This window comes from Sander lucioperca, chromosome 2, assembly GCF_008315115.2.
Source record: "Sander lucioperca isolate FBNREF2018 chromosome 2, SLUC_FBN_1.2, whole genome shotgun sequence".
Classification (NCBI taxonomy): Eukaryota; Metazoa; Chordata; class Actinopteri; order Perciformes; family Percidae; genus Sander; species Sander lucioperca.
In genome coordinates, this window is record NC_050174.1 from 3,645,794 (window position 1) to 3,662,723 (window position 16,930).

General features: G+C 39.7%; 1 protein-coding gene across 25 annotated transcripts in view; it reads left to right on the forward strand.

Moving 5' to 3' along the window:
- LOC116054316 (potassium channel subfamily T member 1-like) overlaps window positions 1–16,930 on the forward strand; it is a 69,066-nt gene that overhangs the window by 37,401 nt on the left and 14,735 nt on the right. For 18 of the 25 annotated variants that reach the window (XM_036008874.1, XM_036008878.1, XM_036008894.1 and 15 more), the window contains 18 exons: window positions 2,220–2,299; window positions 3,580–3,685; window positions 3,999–4,049; window positions 4,157–4,205; window positions 4,420–4,479; window positions 6,581–6,655; window positions 6,942–7,025; window positions 8,320–8,414; window positions 9,923–10,103; window positions 10,633–10,797; window positions 10,896–11,032; window positions 12,649–12,712; window positions 12,978–13,086; window positions 13,185–13,293; window positions 14,789–14,938; window positions 15,061–15,296; window positions 15,620–15,640; window positions 16,450–16,663. In XM_036008874.1, coding sequence (XP_035864767.1) covers window positions 2,220–2,299; window positions 3,580–3,685; window positions 3,999–4,049; window positions 4,157–4,205; window positions 4,420–4,479; window positions 6,581–6,655; window positions 6,942–7,025; window positions 8,320–8,414; window positions 9,923–10,103; window positions 10,633–10,797; window positions 10,896–11,032; window positions 12,649–12,712; window positions 12,978–13,086; window positions 13,185–13,293; window positions 14,789–14,938; window positions 15,061–15,296; window positions 15,620–15,640; window positions 16,450–16,663 — 1,986 coding nt within the window. The remainder of the gene's footprint in view (window positions 1–2,219; window positions 2,300–3,579; window positions 3,686–3,998; window positions 4,050–4,156; window positions 4,206–4,419; window positions 4,480–6,580; window positions 6,656–6,941; window positions 7,026–8,319; window positions 8,415–9,922; window positions 10,104–10,632; window positions 10,798–10,895; window positions 11,033–12,648; window positions 12,713–12,977; window positions 13,087–13,184; window positions 13,294–14,788; window positions 14,939–15,060; window positions 15,297–15,619; window positions 15,641–16,449; window positions 16,664–16,930) is intronic. The other 7 variants (XM_036008885.1, XM_036008926.1, XM_031305806.2 and 4 more) reach the window with 1 other exon arrangement.

Sequence of the window (16,930 nt, forward strand, 5' to 3'; positions counted from 1 at the left end):
CACATTTCAGGTTTTGCTGTGTTCAGGTTTTCTATGTGAAGTGTAATTGCAGGTGCCTGTAGGCAAGCTGGGTAAACATGAAGCCTTTGTAGCTGTTGTGCATGTCTGTTCTGACAGCTGTGTCAGTGGAGACAGCACACATTATTGATTGCCTGATTTGCCACCATAAGCCTTTATGACAGTCTTTTACTGCTTCACGGTGGTGATGGTGCAGTCGATACACTTGGTATACATAGTTCACATATATTGTAGCTGTGTGTTTGGGTAGGATGGAGTAATGGGCATGGTGCCTAAAACAAGAACGTGTCGTGTGTGTGTGTGTGTGTGTGTGTGTATGTATGTGTTCAGCTATATCTAATTCCTTTTACTGGAAACACATAACACACAAACACGTCACTGAACATTTCCTGCTTTGGAAGCTGTCTCCGTGGCGATACAGCCAGAAGAGGGAGACATGGGAATAGCTGGAATATGGTACATATCTTCTTCCACCTACACTCTTTATCTACACATATAGTGCCTTGGGACTTGGCTGCTGTAATTGCCCTCCTGCTCTCTCCTCTCTTGTCTTCCTGCACCCTGTACTCTTGTCAGACAAGGTAGAAGGCTCTATGCGTCCCTGCTGGAACCGCAAGGCTATTATTACATCGCCTCCCTGCTCATTAGTGACAACAAGCTCTCTACATTATGTAACCTGTTAATAGACCTGTCTCGCTACCTGCATTCATCTAACCTATATCTACAGTAGCTATATCACCATTAGTGCTTAAGCTGCCATTTGGTCAAGTCCCCAAGCCTATTAAAGTGTATTATGTCTGCTCAAATGTTTAATAGCTTCAGATTTGTCATTGTATGTGTAAGGAAGAACAGAGGCCATTTGATTTGAAGTACTGTAGTCTTTAATGGGAGGTGATTATCAATTATTAATGGGCACTTTTGTGTTAATGCTCAATATAAATCAGTTCATGTTCTCACTTGTTTACTGTATAAGAAGAAATTGTCTTTACACAAGTGATACAGAATGTTGGATAAACTGTGAACATTTGTTGTTGGGTACTAAATGTGTGTATAAAATATTAATACCGAATAGAAATTATTCAACCCTCCCGAGTGCCTGTTTAACCCACAGTGATCAATTTGGATTAATGTCTCAGTAGAGCAATTAAAAAAAAACTTTATTTAGCTTAAACTCGGTATGTGTCATGTCTTTACAGTATGCATATGATTCACTGGTATCCCCATTAGGAGAATTTCGGTGAATGAAAAGATAGGCATCTATTTAAGTAACAGTCTGCATTATTTTAAGTACCTGTGCTGCACATTAAGATTTAAACTTGTGTGCATTTGTGGCTGATTTTGTTGCATTGTGAGGTGGGAACTGTATATAATGACTGATCAAATCTCAATTCTTTATATGTTCTGACTGAAATGTTTGTTTTGCGTCAAGTATCAAACTCATGTACCCAAAGTTGAAAATCCCAAATCACAACTTTGCGAATTATAAAACAATTTCATATAGGCAAAGCTCTTGTTGGGTTTATTGTTTTGAAGGACAAGGTTGACGAAAAACCCATGAAAAGACCAAAATTAAACAATGCATTAGTTTGTCTCTCAATACATTCCGACTTCCCCAGCCTGTCTACAGTTGCACAGTTCCAGGGCAATTTGTTCCTACTAAAGATGTACTGTAAAACTTTAGAAACAGGTCAGCTGTTAAATACTTTTATCTAAAAAAAAAGGCTTAATAATTATCTGAAACCGCTGGGCATGGTACTTTTTACATGTCCAAACAGGAATAAAGAGCACATTTGTTGGGGACTGTTTTCAGTAGTGGATACCAGAAGCATTGAGATGTTGTAAAAATTGGGTTTTGACGCAAAACATGTTTATATTCCTGAAACCAAGTATATCATTTTGGTATTAGTACTGAAACTCAGGTATTGTCTTGGTGTGTAGCCTGTATACAAACATGATTACACGTATGAATGTGCCTGGACCACAACAATTTGTAGTTACATTTACTGTTTACTGGTTTCAACAATCCAATATCAATGCAAATCCATGTTTTTTTATTATATAATACCTTGAAAAGGTTTACACTGTTTGGTCAAATATTTTCTGGTCATTTTTGTGTGTATATATACTATGTTGGCGGGAGGTGCTGCCTGCATGCTCACCTGTGTACATTTACACTGACATCATGTCACTGCTCCCCACAGGGTGCAGGTGGAGTTCTATGTCAACGAAAACACCTTCAAGGAGAGGCTGAAGCTTTTCTTCATCAAAAACCAAAGGTCAAGTAAGTACAGCCGACAGGGAACATTGCAGCGCTCTCCTCTCTTCCCATAATGCAAATGGTATGAGGCGTTCTGCCGCTGGATATGTTAATCTAAATGGACAAATAAAAACGTAATGTTGGAAATTGGAGTGAGTGATGATGCATATCCAATTCCAGTCTCAGTTGGGTTATTATATTAGCTGGCTCATGGTAAAACATTGTGTATTTAGGTGTATGTGTGGCTCAGCAAGGACAGAAGAGTATGGCTCATTTGTTTAGAAATGAAGCAGGGCTGCAGTGTTTTTCTCAATAAGAGATAAGACTGGCAATGCCACAACATCTCTGAAAAAGACATTGGTGCAGCTCAGCGGTTTGGTGCAGTGTGTCTGGAAGCCACTTATTTGCATCTAGTTGTAACTCTGTCTCTCTGGTAGAACATGTCGTTAACATATCCTCAAGACTGACATGGCTCTGCTGTCTTTCTTTCCTTCAACTTGTCATTGTCACTAAGCCACCACGATCTTTGACATGAAACAACAGAGTCTAATAAAAATGTCACACTAGGCTGCAGGGGTATGTTGCTCTATTCCAATGCAGTTTATCTAGTTTCAAACAATTTTAACATCGACCCTGGCTTTCATCCGAAGAGGTCGTGTCACGAGAGATTAGTTAGCTGCTGAGGCTGATTGGACTTGGGTAACACAACTAGCACCACCCTCTGTCTAGCAAGCATGCACCCAAGTTTCTGTTCTGCATATTTGGTGGTGTGTGCTTATCAGTATATGCCTGCACATATTCAAACAAGCAATTGTGATCCCACAAACATTATTATCCCTCTTTTCTATTTCTGTGCAATCCCACCAGTCATGTATCTTTATATTATTAATCTATAAAAAAAAGTGCTGGTGTTATTTTGTGTTCCTGTTGGAGGATTTGAAAGCTATGCATCAGAGGAAATTTGTTGTGACAGGGTGCCAGAGCAGCATAGAACTACATTAGTCATGCTTCAGAGCTTCAGCAGATCTAGTCTCTTTAGGCCTTTCACTACAGGAATTGTATTCACCTAAACAACTGGTGTTCAAGCAGGTTTCTACTGAGGAGAAATCTGGCTGCATCTGTTGTCAGCAGTAGACTCTCAATGAATTTAAGATGGTGGAAAAGTGTGAGACAATGATCAGAGAGGGTGCAGAGCTTTAAAGTAAAGGCTACAACCAAAATAGCAGAGACCTAAACAAATTCACTTTCAAGTGATCATCACTTACATTAAGTATGTATGTATATATGTCTTTGTCGGTCCACAGGCCTCAGAATCCGCCTGTTCAACTTCTCACTGAAGATCCTCACCTGTGTCCTCTACATAGTAAGAGTCAGCCTGGATAACCCAAAGGAGGTCAACGGCAACCTATGGTGAGTGTCATACTCGGCAGTTGCCACCAAACCCATCCATCATCCCCTATTCGAGATGTGTCCATATTTTCTGGATTGTAGCTTTATAACATTTGCTCCTGCGCTAGCTCCTTTTTTAATTTTCTTATTATTTTTAATGTCATCTTTCTCTGCAGTCATTTAGAAGTAGTGTAGTTTGTATTGTGCTCACTGCCAGCAGTTTTTAGAGACACGTTGGGTTTGTTCTTTATGGCAACGTACCAACTGATGGAAATGTTTCCCAGCAGGAATGTTTTCTCTCACATTCACACTCTTTATGTGTTTTGCTCCACAGTGCAATATGTCCGAACAACAACAACACAGCAGACTCAACAGAAATCAACTGGTATGTTTCAGTCAAAAAGGCATTTCATTGTGAACTGAAATTGCTATGTCGCAATTATATGGAAGTGCACTGAAGTGTGAGGAGAACTTTCATATGGTTTTTGACAGGTCGTTGATTTTCTGGGTTACCAGGCGGGAACCTGTATGGGCAATACAGGTAAGACTAATAACACTCCAATAAAAGTGCACATAAATCAAATTCCTCTGCATTAACTGAATCCTAATGCAGGATTCAACCCAAACACACTAGGATCCATTTATTAGATAAACGCATTGCAGAGCACATTAGTTCCTCAGTGAAGGTTGACTAGCCAGAAGAGATGAATTTGCATTTACTGGGTTCATTTATCTTCCTCTCCCCTCTGCCCCAGGTGACAGTGGCCTTAATCAGTTTCTTGGAGACGATGCTTATCACATATCTCAGCTACAAGGTAAGGAGCTGGTCCACAGTGCACAGTTTCTCTCTTAAATCTGATTTGATTTGATCTGATAGCTTTCAACGTCCAGTCCAAGTGTCAGTTCCAGGGCACCTGTCAAAGACACGAAGAAGACTTGTGCCACTAATTTTAGACTCAGACATCACACACTCTGCCTCAGAAACAAGTTACATAAACCAGTTCACAGAGCTGGAAGTATTATTTTTGTTTTATTTATGCGAGTCCTGTAAAGGTACACTTTGGGCCTCAGTTCATATGAGTTTAAAAAGGAGGACTGCACAAGGAGTGAGTAATGTCAGCATTATGTATTCAATGGAAAAGTTCCCACAAATAGAAAGGGTCAGTCATTGTGTGAGAGCCCTCCGCTGCTAATGAACAGGAATAAGCAGAGGCAGTTTTGCCCTTCATATACATTAATGTACAGTCTGTTAAACAGGTGGACAACATATTAAAAACAGCTTGCAATGTAATGCAGTCCAGCACAACACTATAAATACAACCTGAAATATGGTCACACAAAACCACTCTGACACAGCAGCAATTAGAAATGTGAAGTTCCATAAAAGAACAATACAAGTTATTAAATGGTTGTGAGATGAATTGCATAACATTGCATTCTGTTTACTAGTTACTTGCTTTGTCTTCAACAGGGGAGCTGGGACCCCTAGGGGTTAGTAGTTAGTTAAAGGCCTAAGGCCACCCTACACATTATTATAGGCCCAGTTTAATATACAACTCAATTTTATACAATATTAGTAGGGGGTCTCTGCTCTGTTGTTCTTTTAGCTAAGGCGTCCTTAGTCTAAAATACGTTGAAGACCCCTGGTTAAGACATTAAAGAAAAGCTCACACAGTTTGCATCTGAATACAATGAGGCTAAATTACCTTGGGATTTAGGGACATGGGGACCAAATATGTAGAAGACAGACACCCTTCGTATTAACACCACCCACACCTCAGGGTCCAGAGTCATCAAACTACAACTACTGCCTGTCTCAAAAAAAGCTGGAGTTTGCTTGGACATATTAGCTTTAGCTGCTCTGGGACAGGAAGTGTCTCCCAGACATGTTATTTCGTAGGTTTCAGCTCCTTCCCCTGTGGTGATCCTGAAGTTTGGTCTGGGTTTTATTTTTTGCAATTGGTTATTTCTTTTTCTCTCTCAGAAGGCCGTTAGGGACTCATACTGCATATATTTTATGAGGAGTAAATCCCTTGTTTTCCGGCTGGTGATAAAATGTAGCCTTGTAAAATGTTTTTCTCACTAAGCTTTTTAGTAGCTCTAAAGTAGACAGAAGCCACCGCTGAACTGCACCTTGTTAACTCAGCTGCACTCTCAATATGTGATTAATATTCAGTCCCACTTGCCAATTTTGCAATTAGCTGCAGCCATACTTTTACTGTATGTATATATTATATTATCTTTTCTTTTTTTAAGATGAAGCCTACATCTTTCCAGTGCCAAGTATTTTCTGTCTTAAAATAAATTAGTGTTTTTTTTTTTCATCTGTCGTTTGGAAATAGGTTAGCTTTCATTCATTCAAGGCCTTATTGAATAAATAATTCACCATGCAATAATGCAAGGATACTAATAAACTTAATTTGCATAACACATCTCCAGAAGCAATAGCAGAGAATACAGTAAGCAGTAGTTTACAAAGTAAACTCTTCGAAAAGCCTGGAAGGATGTACAGTATGTATAGAGAGATTTAATTAAAAAGATTATGATAATAATTCTGTAAAGCATCATTAACATGCACCAGAAACAGGCACTTGCTTTGCATGCCTCAAGAACAAAAACAGGTCAGTGAGTGTTGTTTCTTGACCCAACATTAATTACTGACCTCTCCATTCAAGCTTTGATAAGCTCAGATTAATACTAAAATTGAACATACCAAAGAAGCATGTTTTCTTTCTCTCAACCATTAGAGTGACATGGTCTAATAAGTCACAACATTCAAAACTGTAATACAGTATTGTTTTCGTGTCGCAGCTGACTTCCTCCAGTGGTCATTATTACTGGGACAATGTTTCTCTCTAAAACAATCTGCACTTTTACTTGTTCATTGACTTTTTTTCCCCATCAATTTCCTTCTAGGGGAACATTTGGGAGCAGATCTTCCAGATATCCTTTATATTGGAGATGATCAATTCAGTGCCATTTATAATCACAGTGAGTAATTCATTTAATCAACTGTCAGTATGTTCCATAAGAAATGGATTAGCACAGGCTCAATGTCATTTTGGTATTGTGTTCCTCTGAGCAATACATTTAATGTTAATGCCCCAATACCATGTGTTCCTCACATAAGGCAAATTTAATTTAATCTTTCTTTCTTCCCTGTATCGAGGATAATGATTTCCTATCATGTCTCAGGTCCTGTATGTTAACAGATTAGTATTTCACTGATATATTTCACCCTTTCTCTCTTCCATCTTTCATTTCTTTCTTCCTTAAGATCTTCTGGGCTCCATTGAGAAACATATTCGTTCCTGTATTTCTTAACTGCTGGCTAGCCAAAGGTGCCCTGGAGAACATGATTGTAAGTATTTTCAATAATGTATTTATTGTACTGTACAAACTGTATTGCATAAAAGAGTGCACACAGAACACATGTTTTGTTTTGTTTTTTACCCCTGAGGGTTTTGAAGGTACATTATCCACCCTGAGGCAGTCATATTGGAGCTCATGAGTAACGCTGGCTATAATGGCTGAGAGAGTTTATACAATTTAGCTTTCTGGATAGAATTATATTGAGCAGGGGCATTTTTTTCTTGCTGGTTAGCTGACACTGCACCAGCCAATGCATATTTTTGAAGCTAGTGTTCTCAGCTCTATTTGTTTATGTAACATTGTTAGCATTAACGCTGTTTACTTTAGCTGTCAAAGCTCACAGCAACCATTTGCTCAGGTTAACTGAGCTGACACTTACACACTACAGCAATTTTCTCAGGTATTTATCTTGTATGGACGGTTACATAGAGAGCTACTGTAGCTATGACTCACATTCAGTTAATCTTCATTATCCCACCAGCTGCAGTTGCTGGAGGTTAGTGATGCAACTGCATAGCGTGCAAATACTTAATATACTGTAGTTCTATACTGTACGTGGACACATAACAGCAAAACAAAACAAAACAGACAAACACTGCAGTGCAGCATAGAAACACAGAAGGGATAAAACATACCTAGTGCACAGAATTCTGTTCAATATTTTTATATAGGATTTACCATAGGTGCAAAGATACTGGTACATGGAATTCAAAGCAATTAGATGATATCCAACTGGTCTAGTGTGTCCCTTTCGCTGTCATTCAGATAAGACTACTGCCTCACGCCAAGATGTTAGTTGGGCAGATGGTAGAATCTGATGCCAAGCAGACCAGCACATGGAGAGAAAGCAGGGACAGTTTGGAGAGGCGGTGAAGGCAGGTGGTGGCAGGCAGAACATGCTAACAAGGTGCAACTGAAAACGAGTCGTGAGCTCCTACTGTACATTGCAAGACGTAGTAAGAGAAAGCACAATATAGTTATAAAAATTATCCAAGATGAGAGGACAGTGGAGTTGAAGTAGGTTATGTATAAAGAATGTAGGGCAGATTCTTTTTGTGTTAATTTGTATCTAGACCATCTTCAAGGCAAGGTTAATAAATATAAAGACAGTAACTGACTTTCTCACGCATTGTTTAAGTTGTGCTTTGATGCCGTTTTTATTGAGAACTTACAAATGTTGTATCCGGTATTTCAAAATGGAAAATGTATTTTAATTTGCAGTAATTAATATGGATATGGTAATAAAAACCTGGTTTTCTAGTAAGGTCTTTTCCTGTGTCCAGAATGACTTCCATCGTGCCATTCAGCGGACCCACTCTGCCATGTTCAACCAGGTGTTCATCCTCATCTGCACCTTACTGTGTCTGGTTTTCACTGGGTGAGTGAACCTCTGTTCTTTTAGTCACAGACATGCTATCTCTGACTTATCTCTGATTGAGGCTTTTAGGCCTTTTTACTGGCCCTCACTGCAAAATCTGAACTTTTCCGAACTGTGTACCAATGGCTCAGAAAACATTATCTTGCAGTGTGCATGTCTTGGATAGGGGTGGGAATCACCAGAGGCCCCACAATATGATATTTTCCCGATACTTATGTCACGATACGATGTTATAGCAATTTTAATTAAATTGCAATATTCTTCAATATATTGCAATTTATTACCTGTTTGCCATCTTAAAATGATTTGCCCAAAGGAAAACTTTGTCAACATCTGTTTTACTGTATCGAAAAAGATACATTTCTCGGTTTGTTCATCTAATTATCTAGTGGACCAAAAAACCAATTGATTTAATTATTTCAGTACTAAAAAAAAGACATAATAAAAGGTACATTAAAATCGATACAGTATTGCCAAGGATATCACAATGCTTTGCTGTATCGATTTTTTATCCCCACCCCTACTTGGACAAGGCAGATTATTTGGAAGAAGCTATTTATGTTGTAAAAGTAGAGATTGAAAATGTAGTTGTCCAGTTAGACATCCTCATTCCCCTCTGTCTCGGGGTTTCATTAAATCTTCAATTTATCAGTGTAAAAAACACAAATGAATTAGCAGAAGCCAGGGAGGTGGAACCGACAGAGCAATCGACAGTGTCACTTAAAATGAAATACTGATCAGGAGTCTCCGCTGTATTTACTCTACTGCCCTTTGATCTGGGGCAAATTGGATATGCAGTCTACCAGGATAGAACTAGGGATCGACCAATACTGTTTTTTTCAAGGCCGATATCGATTATTAGTTAGTGAAACCGATATTTGGAACAGATATGCATTTACAGTGAAAAATGATAAAATCTTTAAGGCAAGGCAAGGCAGCTTTATTTGTATAGCACATTTCAGCAACAGGGCAATTCAAAGTGCTTTACATAAAACACCAAAGAAAATAAAAGTAATAAAAGTTACAGTGCAGTATAAGTAATGAACAATTATTTAAAGAAAGGCAGCAACAAAAAAGTCCATAAAGTCTAAATTAAGATTTTGGAATGTTACAAACTCTAACACAGCATCTTGTTTGAATGCTTTATGCCATTATTTAATAAATTAGAAACTTTCAACATAATACACAGTGAAAGATAGTAGATAGTGTTGTGGGCGGGACATTAAGTCAGACTCAGTGGTGAGTGAAACTGAAGCAGAGAGACTGACACAAAGCTGTAGCGGATCCAAAGTAGCGCACTTTTTAATGAATTAACTTTATCGGTTATCAGTCAAATGAAACACAGATACAGATAATCTGCAAACTGCCAAAAAACGGCCTGCTAATCGGCAAGGGCCGATAATCGGTCTATCCCTAGATAAAACAGATCACTCTAGAAAGGTAACATATTATATTTATATTTATAATAATATATATATTTATATTTATAATTCCTCATATCTCTGCAGAGCTTGTGGAATCCAGCATCTAGAGAGAGCCGGGAAGCACCTGACCCTGTTTGACTCGTTCTATTTCTGCATCGTCACCTTCTCCACTGTGGGCTATGGGGATGTCACGCCCCAAATCTGGCCCTCCCAGCTGCTGGTGGTCATTCTCATCTGTGTTGCCCTGGTGGTGCTCCCACTGCAGGTAACCGCTGGTTACTAGGGTAAACTAACCTTGTGTTTTTCCCAAAGTGCAGTGAGGGGTTCGAACATAAGTAAATGTTGTATTCGGTCCTGTCTTAAATTAATGATTTCTTGTGATGTTGTGCATCTAGTGATGACCTTCATTGGGCTATCATCAAATTCGAATTACTTTTTATCGCAGCTATGAAAGGCTACAAAAAAATAAAAAAATAACTAAAGTGCTTACTTCTTTTGACATTTTTAGCTGCAGAAGAAGTCTGCAAATTTGACTCATAATTTAGGCGATGTCATGCTGGCTCACACTTGCGGCATGATATATCCACCTAGTCTCTGTGTTATTTATTTTTTAAAGATCACAACATGTGCATCACTTCATCATCATGTTCTGGGTAAGAAATGGAAATGAACTCCTGCTGCTAGCAAACTACCGCATCAGCAGTTCTCACTTCAGCGCTTTGACCGTCTGAGTCCAGACAGCAGATATTCTTGTTGCATTTGACACCACGTCGATGTTGTTGTCATTGTGTCAGTTTGAAGAACTAGCATACCTGTGGATGGAGAGCCAAAAGTTAGGAGGGAACTACAGCCGCCACCGGGCGCAGACAGAGAAGCATGTGGTGTTGTGTGTCAGCTCACTGAAGATTGACCTGCTCATGGATTTCCTCAACGAGTTCTACGCTCATCCCAGACTACAGGTACAGTACCAAGACAAAACCGTGGATGTTACTTGTGCAGTAACAGACTTAACTGAAGCATGCTTTTAATAAATGCTTTCGTATCCTTTGTGTTGCAGGACTACTATGTGGTGATCCTGTGTCCAACAGAGATAGACATTCAGGTTCGCCGTATCCTCCAAATCCCTCTGTGGTCCCAGAGGGTCATCTACCTTCAAGGATCTGCCCTCAAAGACCAGGACCTGATGAGGGCCAAGTGAGTAAACTGCATATGCATAGTGTATTTATATCAAATTACTTCCTCCTATCTTGATGGTTAGTTGCTGAAGCCTGGTTCTAGACCTCTGTATCGCTGCCCACATGTGTGATTTTAGTGAATGAAATTAAACAAAATGGCAATTCAATCTGATTATCAGGCTACGTGAAACCAGGCCCTGTGTTTATGTCTAGTAAAGTGATTGAACATGCATGTCCTGTCCTTTTTAAGTCTAAGGGCCCTATTTTAACGAAGCGCATGGCGTAGGTGCGTTTAGGGCATGTCGAAATCCACTAATCCACAAATTGACGGCAGAAAAAAGGGTCCTTGCGCCGGGCGCTTGATTCAAAAGGGTTGTACTTAGTGTCTTCATTAATTCTTAGGTGTGTCAGAGTGTCATCTCCCATTTCCTTTAAATGCCAGACGCATTTGTACCTTGGTGCATTGCTATTATGATGCCGGATTTGCACCGTAATATTTTTATTTGTAATCTTTTGCATGTTTGTGTGCTGCTGCGCTACCCTGTGTGTGTGTAACAAGCATATTGTGCGCGCGCTGTGCATAAGACTAGGCACATTTTACTAATTTACTGTTAAAATAACAATTAAATGCTGCACTATTGACTTTAGACTAGGTTTTTGTTGGTCAGTGGCGTGATCACTTTCCGCTGCCTCAAGATAGCAATACGCCAAGAATTCACCTGAACACACCTCCCTGTAAGACCAGCACGCCCATGGGCGCAAAAATGGGCGCAGGTGCATTTGCTATTTGAACGACGTGGCCGCTGGACGGGAAATTGACAACTGCGTCCGTCTTAAACTAGCAAAGACACTTGCGTCGGGCTTTTCGCTGCGCCAGGTGCAAGATAGGGCCCTAAAGAGTTTAAGTCTAGCACATCATCTATATTTTATTCATTTTAGGTTCTGGATAAGAATCTTGCAATTACTTAACATGTAAATGTAAGTCCTCCACTGGCAAATCAGAGTCCTTGAAGTGTGTTTAGAGGATGAGGTACTTACAAGTCCACTTGACTGCCCTGCCCTCTGCTTGCACATCAGTGTAATGGGATTTCACTCTGCACTGATCATCTGCTCACATCAAAGGCCACAGACGATGGATCACGTTGGAATATGTTTGACCTGTTAGATTTGTTTCTGTCCCTACAAAATATTACGGCACCAGTGTGCCATTCATGGTTTTATATATATTAGATGCAATGGCAATTTCCCGCACTGAAATGTAAAATCACCCAGCCAGGTAAGCCTCATATCATCCCTGCTATGCTGAAAGATTTTCTTGTAATCACCACATATTGTTGTCTTAAAGTTCACCGAATATGATTTTTCTGTCACACATAACTGATTTCTGCCCCTCAGATGTTGCTAGCACTCTAATGTCAAACTACAGCAGATTATTTTCATGCTAGAATGCAGCTTTTCGCCTTTTCAGCCATTGTCACAGGACATTCACACTCATCCCTGCGTAGCTTTTCTTTAAAGCATTGATTCCCGTAAATAATACATTTTTACGTTTGGTTGAATGTCCTTTTCACAGTTATCAACCCATGAACCTGCCTGTCTGTGTTTCTTTCTGTTTGTCTCTCTGTCTATGCTCAGGATGGATGATGCTGAGGCCTGCTTCATTCTCAGCAGCAGGAACGAGCTTGACCGAACTGCTGCTGTGAGTTACATCAACAGGAATCAGTCTTGAACCAGTATAAACCCTCTCACGATAACAATAATTTAAATGGAGCATTTTCCCTTCACACTCTACTTCCTTTGTTAATTAGCCAAGAGAGTTTGAGATATTCAGATGATGTCATGATTCTATTGGACCTGCCATTGAGTATTGGGAGCTCGTTGAGTGGCTGAGGCAAACTTTATGGTCCATAAAATTCAGATTGCGTTTACAAATGAGTCAAATAGAGCTATGTCTTGTCCCACAGGATCACCAGACTATTTTGAGGGCTTGGGCTGCGAAAGACTTTGCTCCAAATTGCCCTCTCTACGTCCAAATTCTCAAACCTGAAAATAAATTCCATGTTAAGTTTGCAGGTAAGTGCAGGAAGAGTGCCTACCTACAGTTTGTTTTCTTACAGATATATTTCTAAGTCATACATGCTGTATTATTGCAATTTATCCATTTCAATCAGATCATGTAGTATGTGAAGAGGAGTTCAAGTATGCCATGTTGGCGCTGAACTGCGTGTGTCCCGCCACATCTACCTTAGTCACACTCTTGGTTCACACCTCCAGAGGACAGTGAGTACTCGCTACTATTTTACAATAACTGCAAATTAACATCAACATTTATGTATAGTGATATCCACTGTCAAAGGGTCATTTTTTCACCGTGTGAGTTATCGTTATGGTCCTGAATCTTTCTCACCAAAGTCATACAGTATACATGTATTGCATTTAAATGATTTGAAAGTTATCATATATAAGAAAGCCAAAGTAATCTAATTGGGTGTATTTTGTCATGGACAGGAAATACACTTCATCACTTTCTTGCAGAGAGTCAGATGAGAAGATACCACTCTAATATCTGTCTACTAGATATGAAGCAATGGTTAAGTTAGCTTAGCATAGGCACTGGAAACAGGGGGAAAGAGTTAGCCTAGCTCTTTAACAAATGTGCCTCCCAAGAGGTTTTTGAACGGATTGAACAAAAAAGGATAGTACGTGTTAAATAGTGAGCTTTAGAGATGCTGGTAGGCAGAGTTTGTTACTCTATGACAGAGGCAGATGTTTCCATGTGTTGTATTAAGCTATGCTAACTGTCTTCTGGCTCCAGCTTCTTGTGTACCCGATATACATAAGAGTGGTATCAATATTTACTTATCCAAAACTGACGTCACACTCTGACTCTGTCCATTTAGATTCAACTGAACCACTGACATTATTTCTGCTTCCAGAGCAGCTCAACCTCTAAGAAATACTTGTATTATTTATTATAATTCTTTGAATCGTTCAAACTTCGGGTTTAGTATCCCTTTGTGTCATTATTCTTGTGGACAGATTCAATCCTACTTGATTAATATTCGAGAAATATGACTGAAACTCCTGCAGCAGAGTTTTTAGTTATCCAGACTGGACCTGTTTTTTTGTCTCTGCAGAGCTGACTACTGTACCGTCAGCCACTGCAGAAACTTGTCACTGTCAAGTCAGTAAACTTTGCCAGGGTTCTCGTTAGGCAATAAATCTGTCTGTTTTTCATATTCTGTGCAAGGTGACCACTATATCTTTCCTGCTGTCCACAGCAGCACATCCATTTTAATTTCCATTATGGGAACTTGCACTGGCTTGGGGCTATTAAGGGGACAGGGCTGGGAATAGACTTCTTTTTGGCAGGTGTTAATTTAAACTTTTTTTCTCATATTGATTAAAAGTAATACTGTAGAGGACATGAACTGATTTAATAGAGTGATCTCACAGCCTTTTCTCTTTTGATCATAGCTATGACGAGAATTAAGGAGGCTGGGGAGTATAGGGTCATGAAAGGTAATGAAAGGTCAGACAGATGTATCAGTCTATGGGGAAATGAGAGCTGGCGAGCTGCGCATAAAGCCCAAAATGATTTCAAAGTATCAAAATTACTTAGTTTTTAGTCATTTATATCATATTCTGACAATATTTCAAGCAAAAATGATGTGTTTTTATTCCTTTAAGAGGAGGCTGCTGTTTGCTAACAGTAAGTTGGAAACTTCATGTTACTGTCATTTAAGTAGTAACTATTCTGATCATGCTGTTTCAGGGAGGGGCAGTTGTCACCGGAGCATTGGCAGAGGATGTATGGACGCTGCTCTGGAAACGAGGTCTATCACATCCGCTTGTGTGACAGCAAGTTTTTTGGGGAATATGATGGAAAGAGCTTCACCTACGCCTCTTTCCACGCCCATAAGAAGTTAGTAAAACTTCCACTAGCTTAATCTTGACACAATAATAATGACATTTTATCTCATTAAAGTCTCTGGGAGCAAAACACAACACATTTTAAACTTTGCACACTCCCCCCTCACCTCCCAGATATGGTGTGTGTTTGATCGGAGTGAAGAGGGAGGACAACAAGAGCATCCTTCTGAACCCCGGCCCCCGCCACATCATGGCTGCCCCCGACACTTGCTACTACATCAACATCACCAAGGAGGAGAACTCAGCCTTCATCTTCAAACAAGAGGAGAAGCACAACAAGGGCCTGTCTGTCACCGGCCTCTACGATGCTCCCTCCAGGCTGCCCGTGCACAGCATCATCGCCAGCATGGGTGAGACAGAGAGCCAGAGGCAGGAAAAAAAATCATGTTTGGATGTTGGTAAAGAAAGGAGAAAATAAAGGAGGTGTTTGTAGTAGAAAGGTTCAGGTGGCAGACCGTTACATTTGTTGAGTTGAAAGAGTTTCCATGTAGGACGAGAAAATGGATGCTTTGTTGCTGATGTTAATTTACTCACACTGAACATTTCTGAGTGGTGGCTGCCTTGGTGATCCTGTATGCTTTCGCTGACTTTTATGCATGACGTTTTTCTTACATGCGTTTTTACTTTCATGGCTGACATCATTGTGTTGTGCTTTTTCTTTGACCTGTGAAAGTTGATCAGGCCACTGCATATGGTAAGTTTGTGCATGATGCATCACCTTTTCACACTTATCTACTAGTCCTGTAATTTGATGGAGTACACATTTTGCAATTAATAGTATGTTATGCACTGTACAAGACTCAGTCATATTTCATTATTGTTCTACTAACAAAATCACATTTTCACATAAAAGATGATATATGCATTGCGTATATTATGTATCTGATGTATGTATTGTGGATATATATCATATTACAAACAGCCAATATGATGTATTTCAGGGACATATTTATTGACAACTTATCTACTAGTCCTGTAATTTGATGGAGTACACATTACGCAATTAATAGTATGATATGCACTGTACAAGACACAGTCATATTTCATTTTTGTTCTACTAACAAAATCACATTTTCACATAAAAGATGATATATGTATTGCATATATTATATATCTGATATATTGATATATTGTGGATATATAGTATATCATATTACAAAAAGCCAATATGATGTATTTCAGGGACATATTTATTGACAAACACAATGTCAATACTGTTTGCATGCCATTTGTTCGAGAGTACAATTACATGATTCAAAAAGCAACACATTTTCTCCTCAAACTTAGCTGAGCTAAAGATGTTGGGTGATAGGATTGTGCGTGGCAAAGATGCTGAACAAGCTAAACATGGACCTTATTACTTTACAATATGAAAAAGCTGTGTTTTCTGAGACAAACATTCACTGTTGACTTAACAACACATTACAGTAAAAGTGCTGCACACTCTATTTCTAAATGGCCGTGTAGTTTGCTGCCCCTACGATAACCTTGTGTCATTCTCAGGCACTGTAGCCATAGATCTCCAGAACCCTGATCCTCCCGAGGAAAGCGGCAAGCTGACCTTGCCGACGGAGAACGGCTCTGGAAGCCGCAGGCCGAGCATTGCGCCTGTCCTCGAGATCACCGACTCCTCTGCCATTCTGCCCTGCGACCTCCTCAGCGACCAATCAGAGGATGAGACCAACCAATCTGACGACGAGGGCTCCGTAGGGTCAGAGTAAGTGATGTTATTGACCCAAAGAGATTTGGTAGTTTGTTAGTGTATAGTCCCCTCTTTTTATTTGTGTACTTCCTTGGATTCCTTTCCTCGCCTCCTCTCCTCATGTTCTAGTCCCTCTAACCTGAGATGCGAGCGAAGGAGGCAAAGGAAGATACTCAAGGAGAGAGAAGTCGAGGCAACAAGCAGACACGGATGTCTTAACAAAATTACATTTTTGGTAAAACGTCATTTTAAAAGCAATGTTGATTATGTATGTGTGGCACA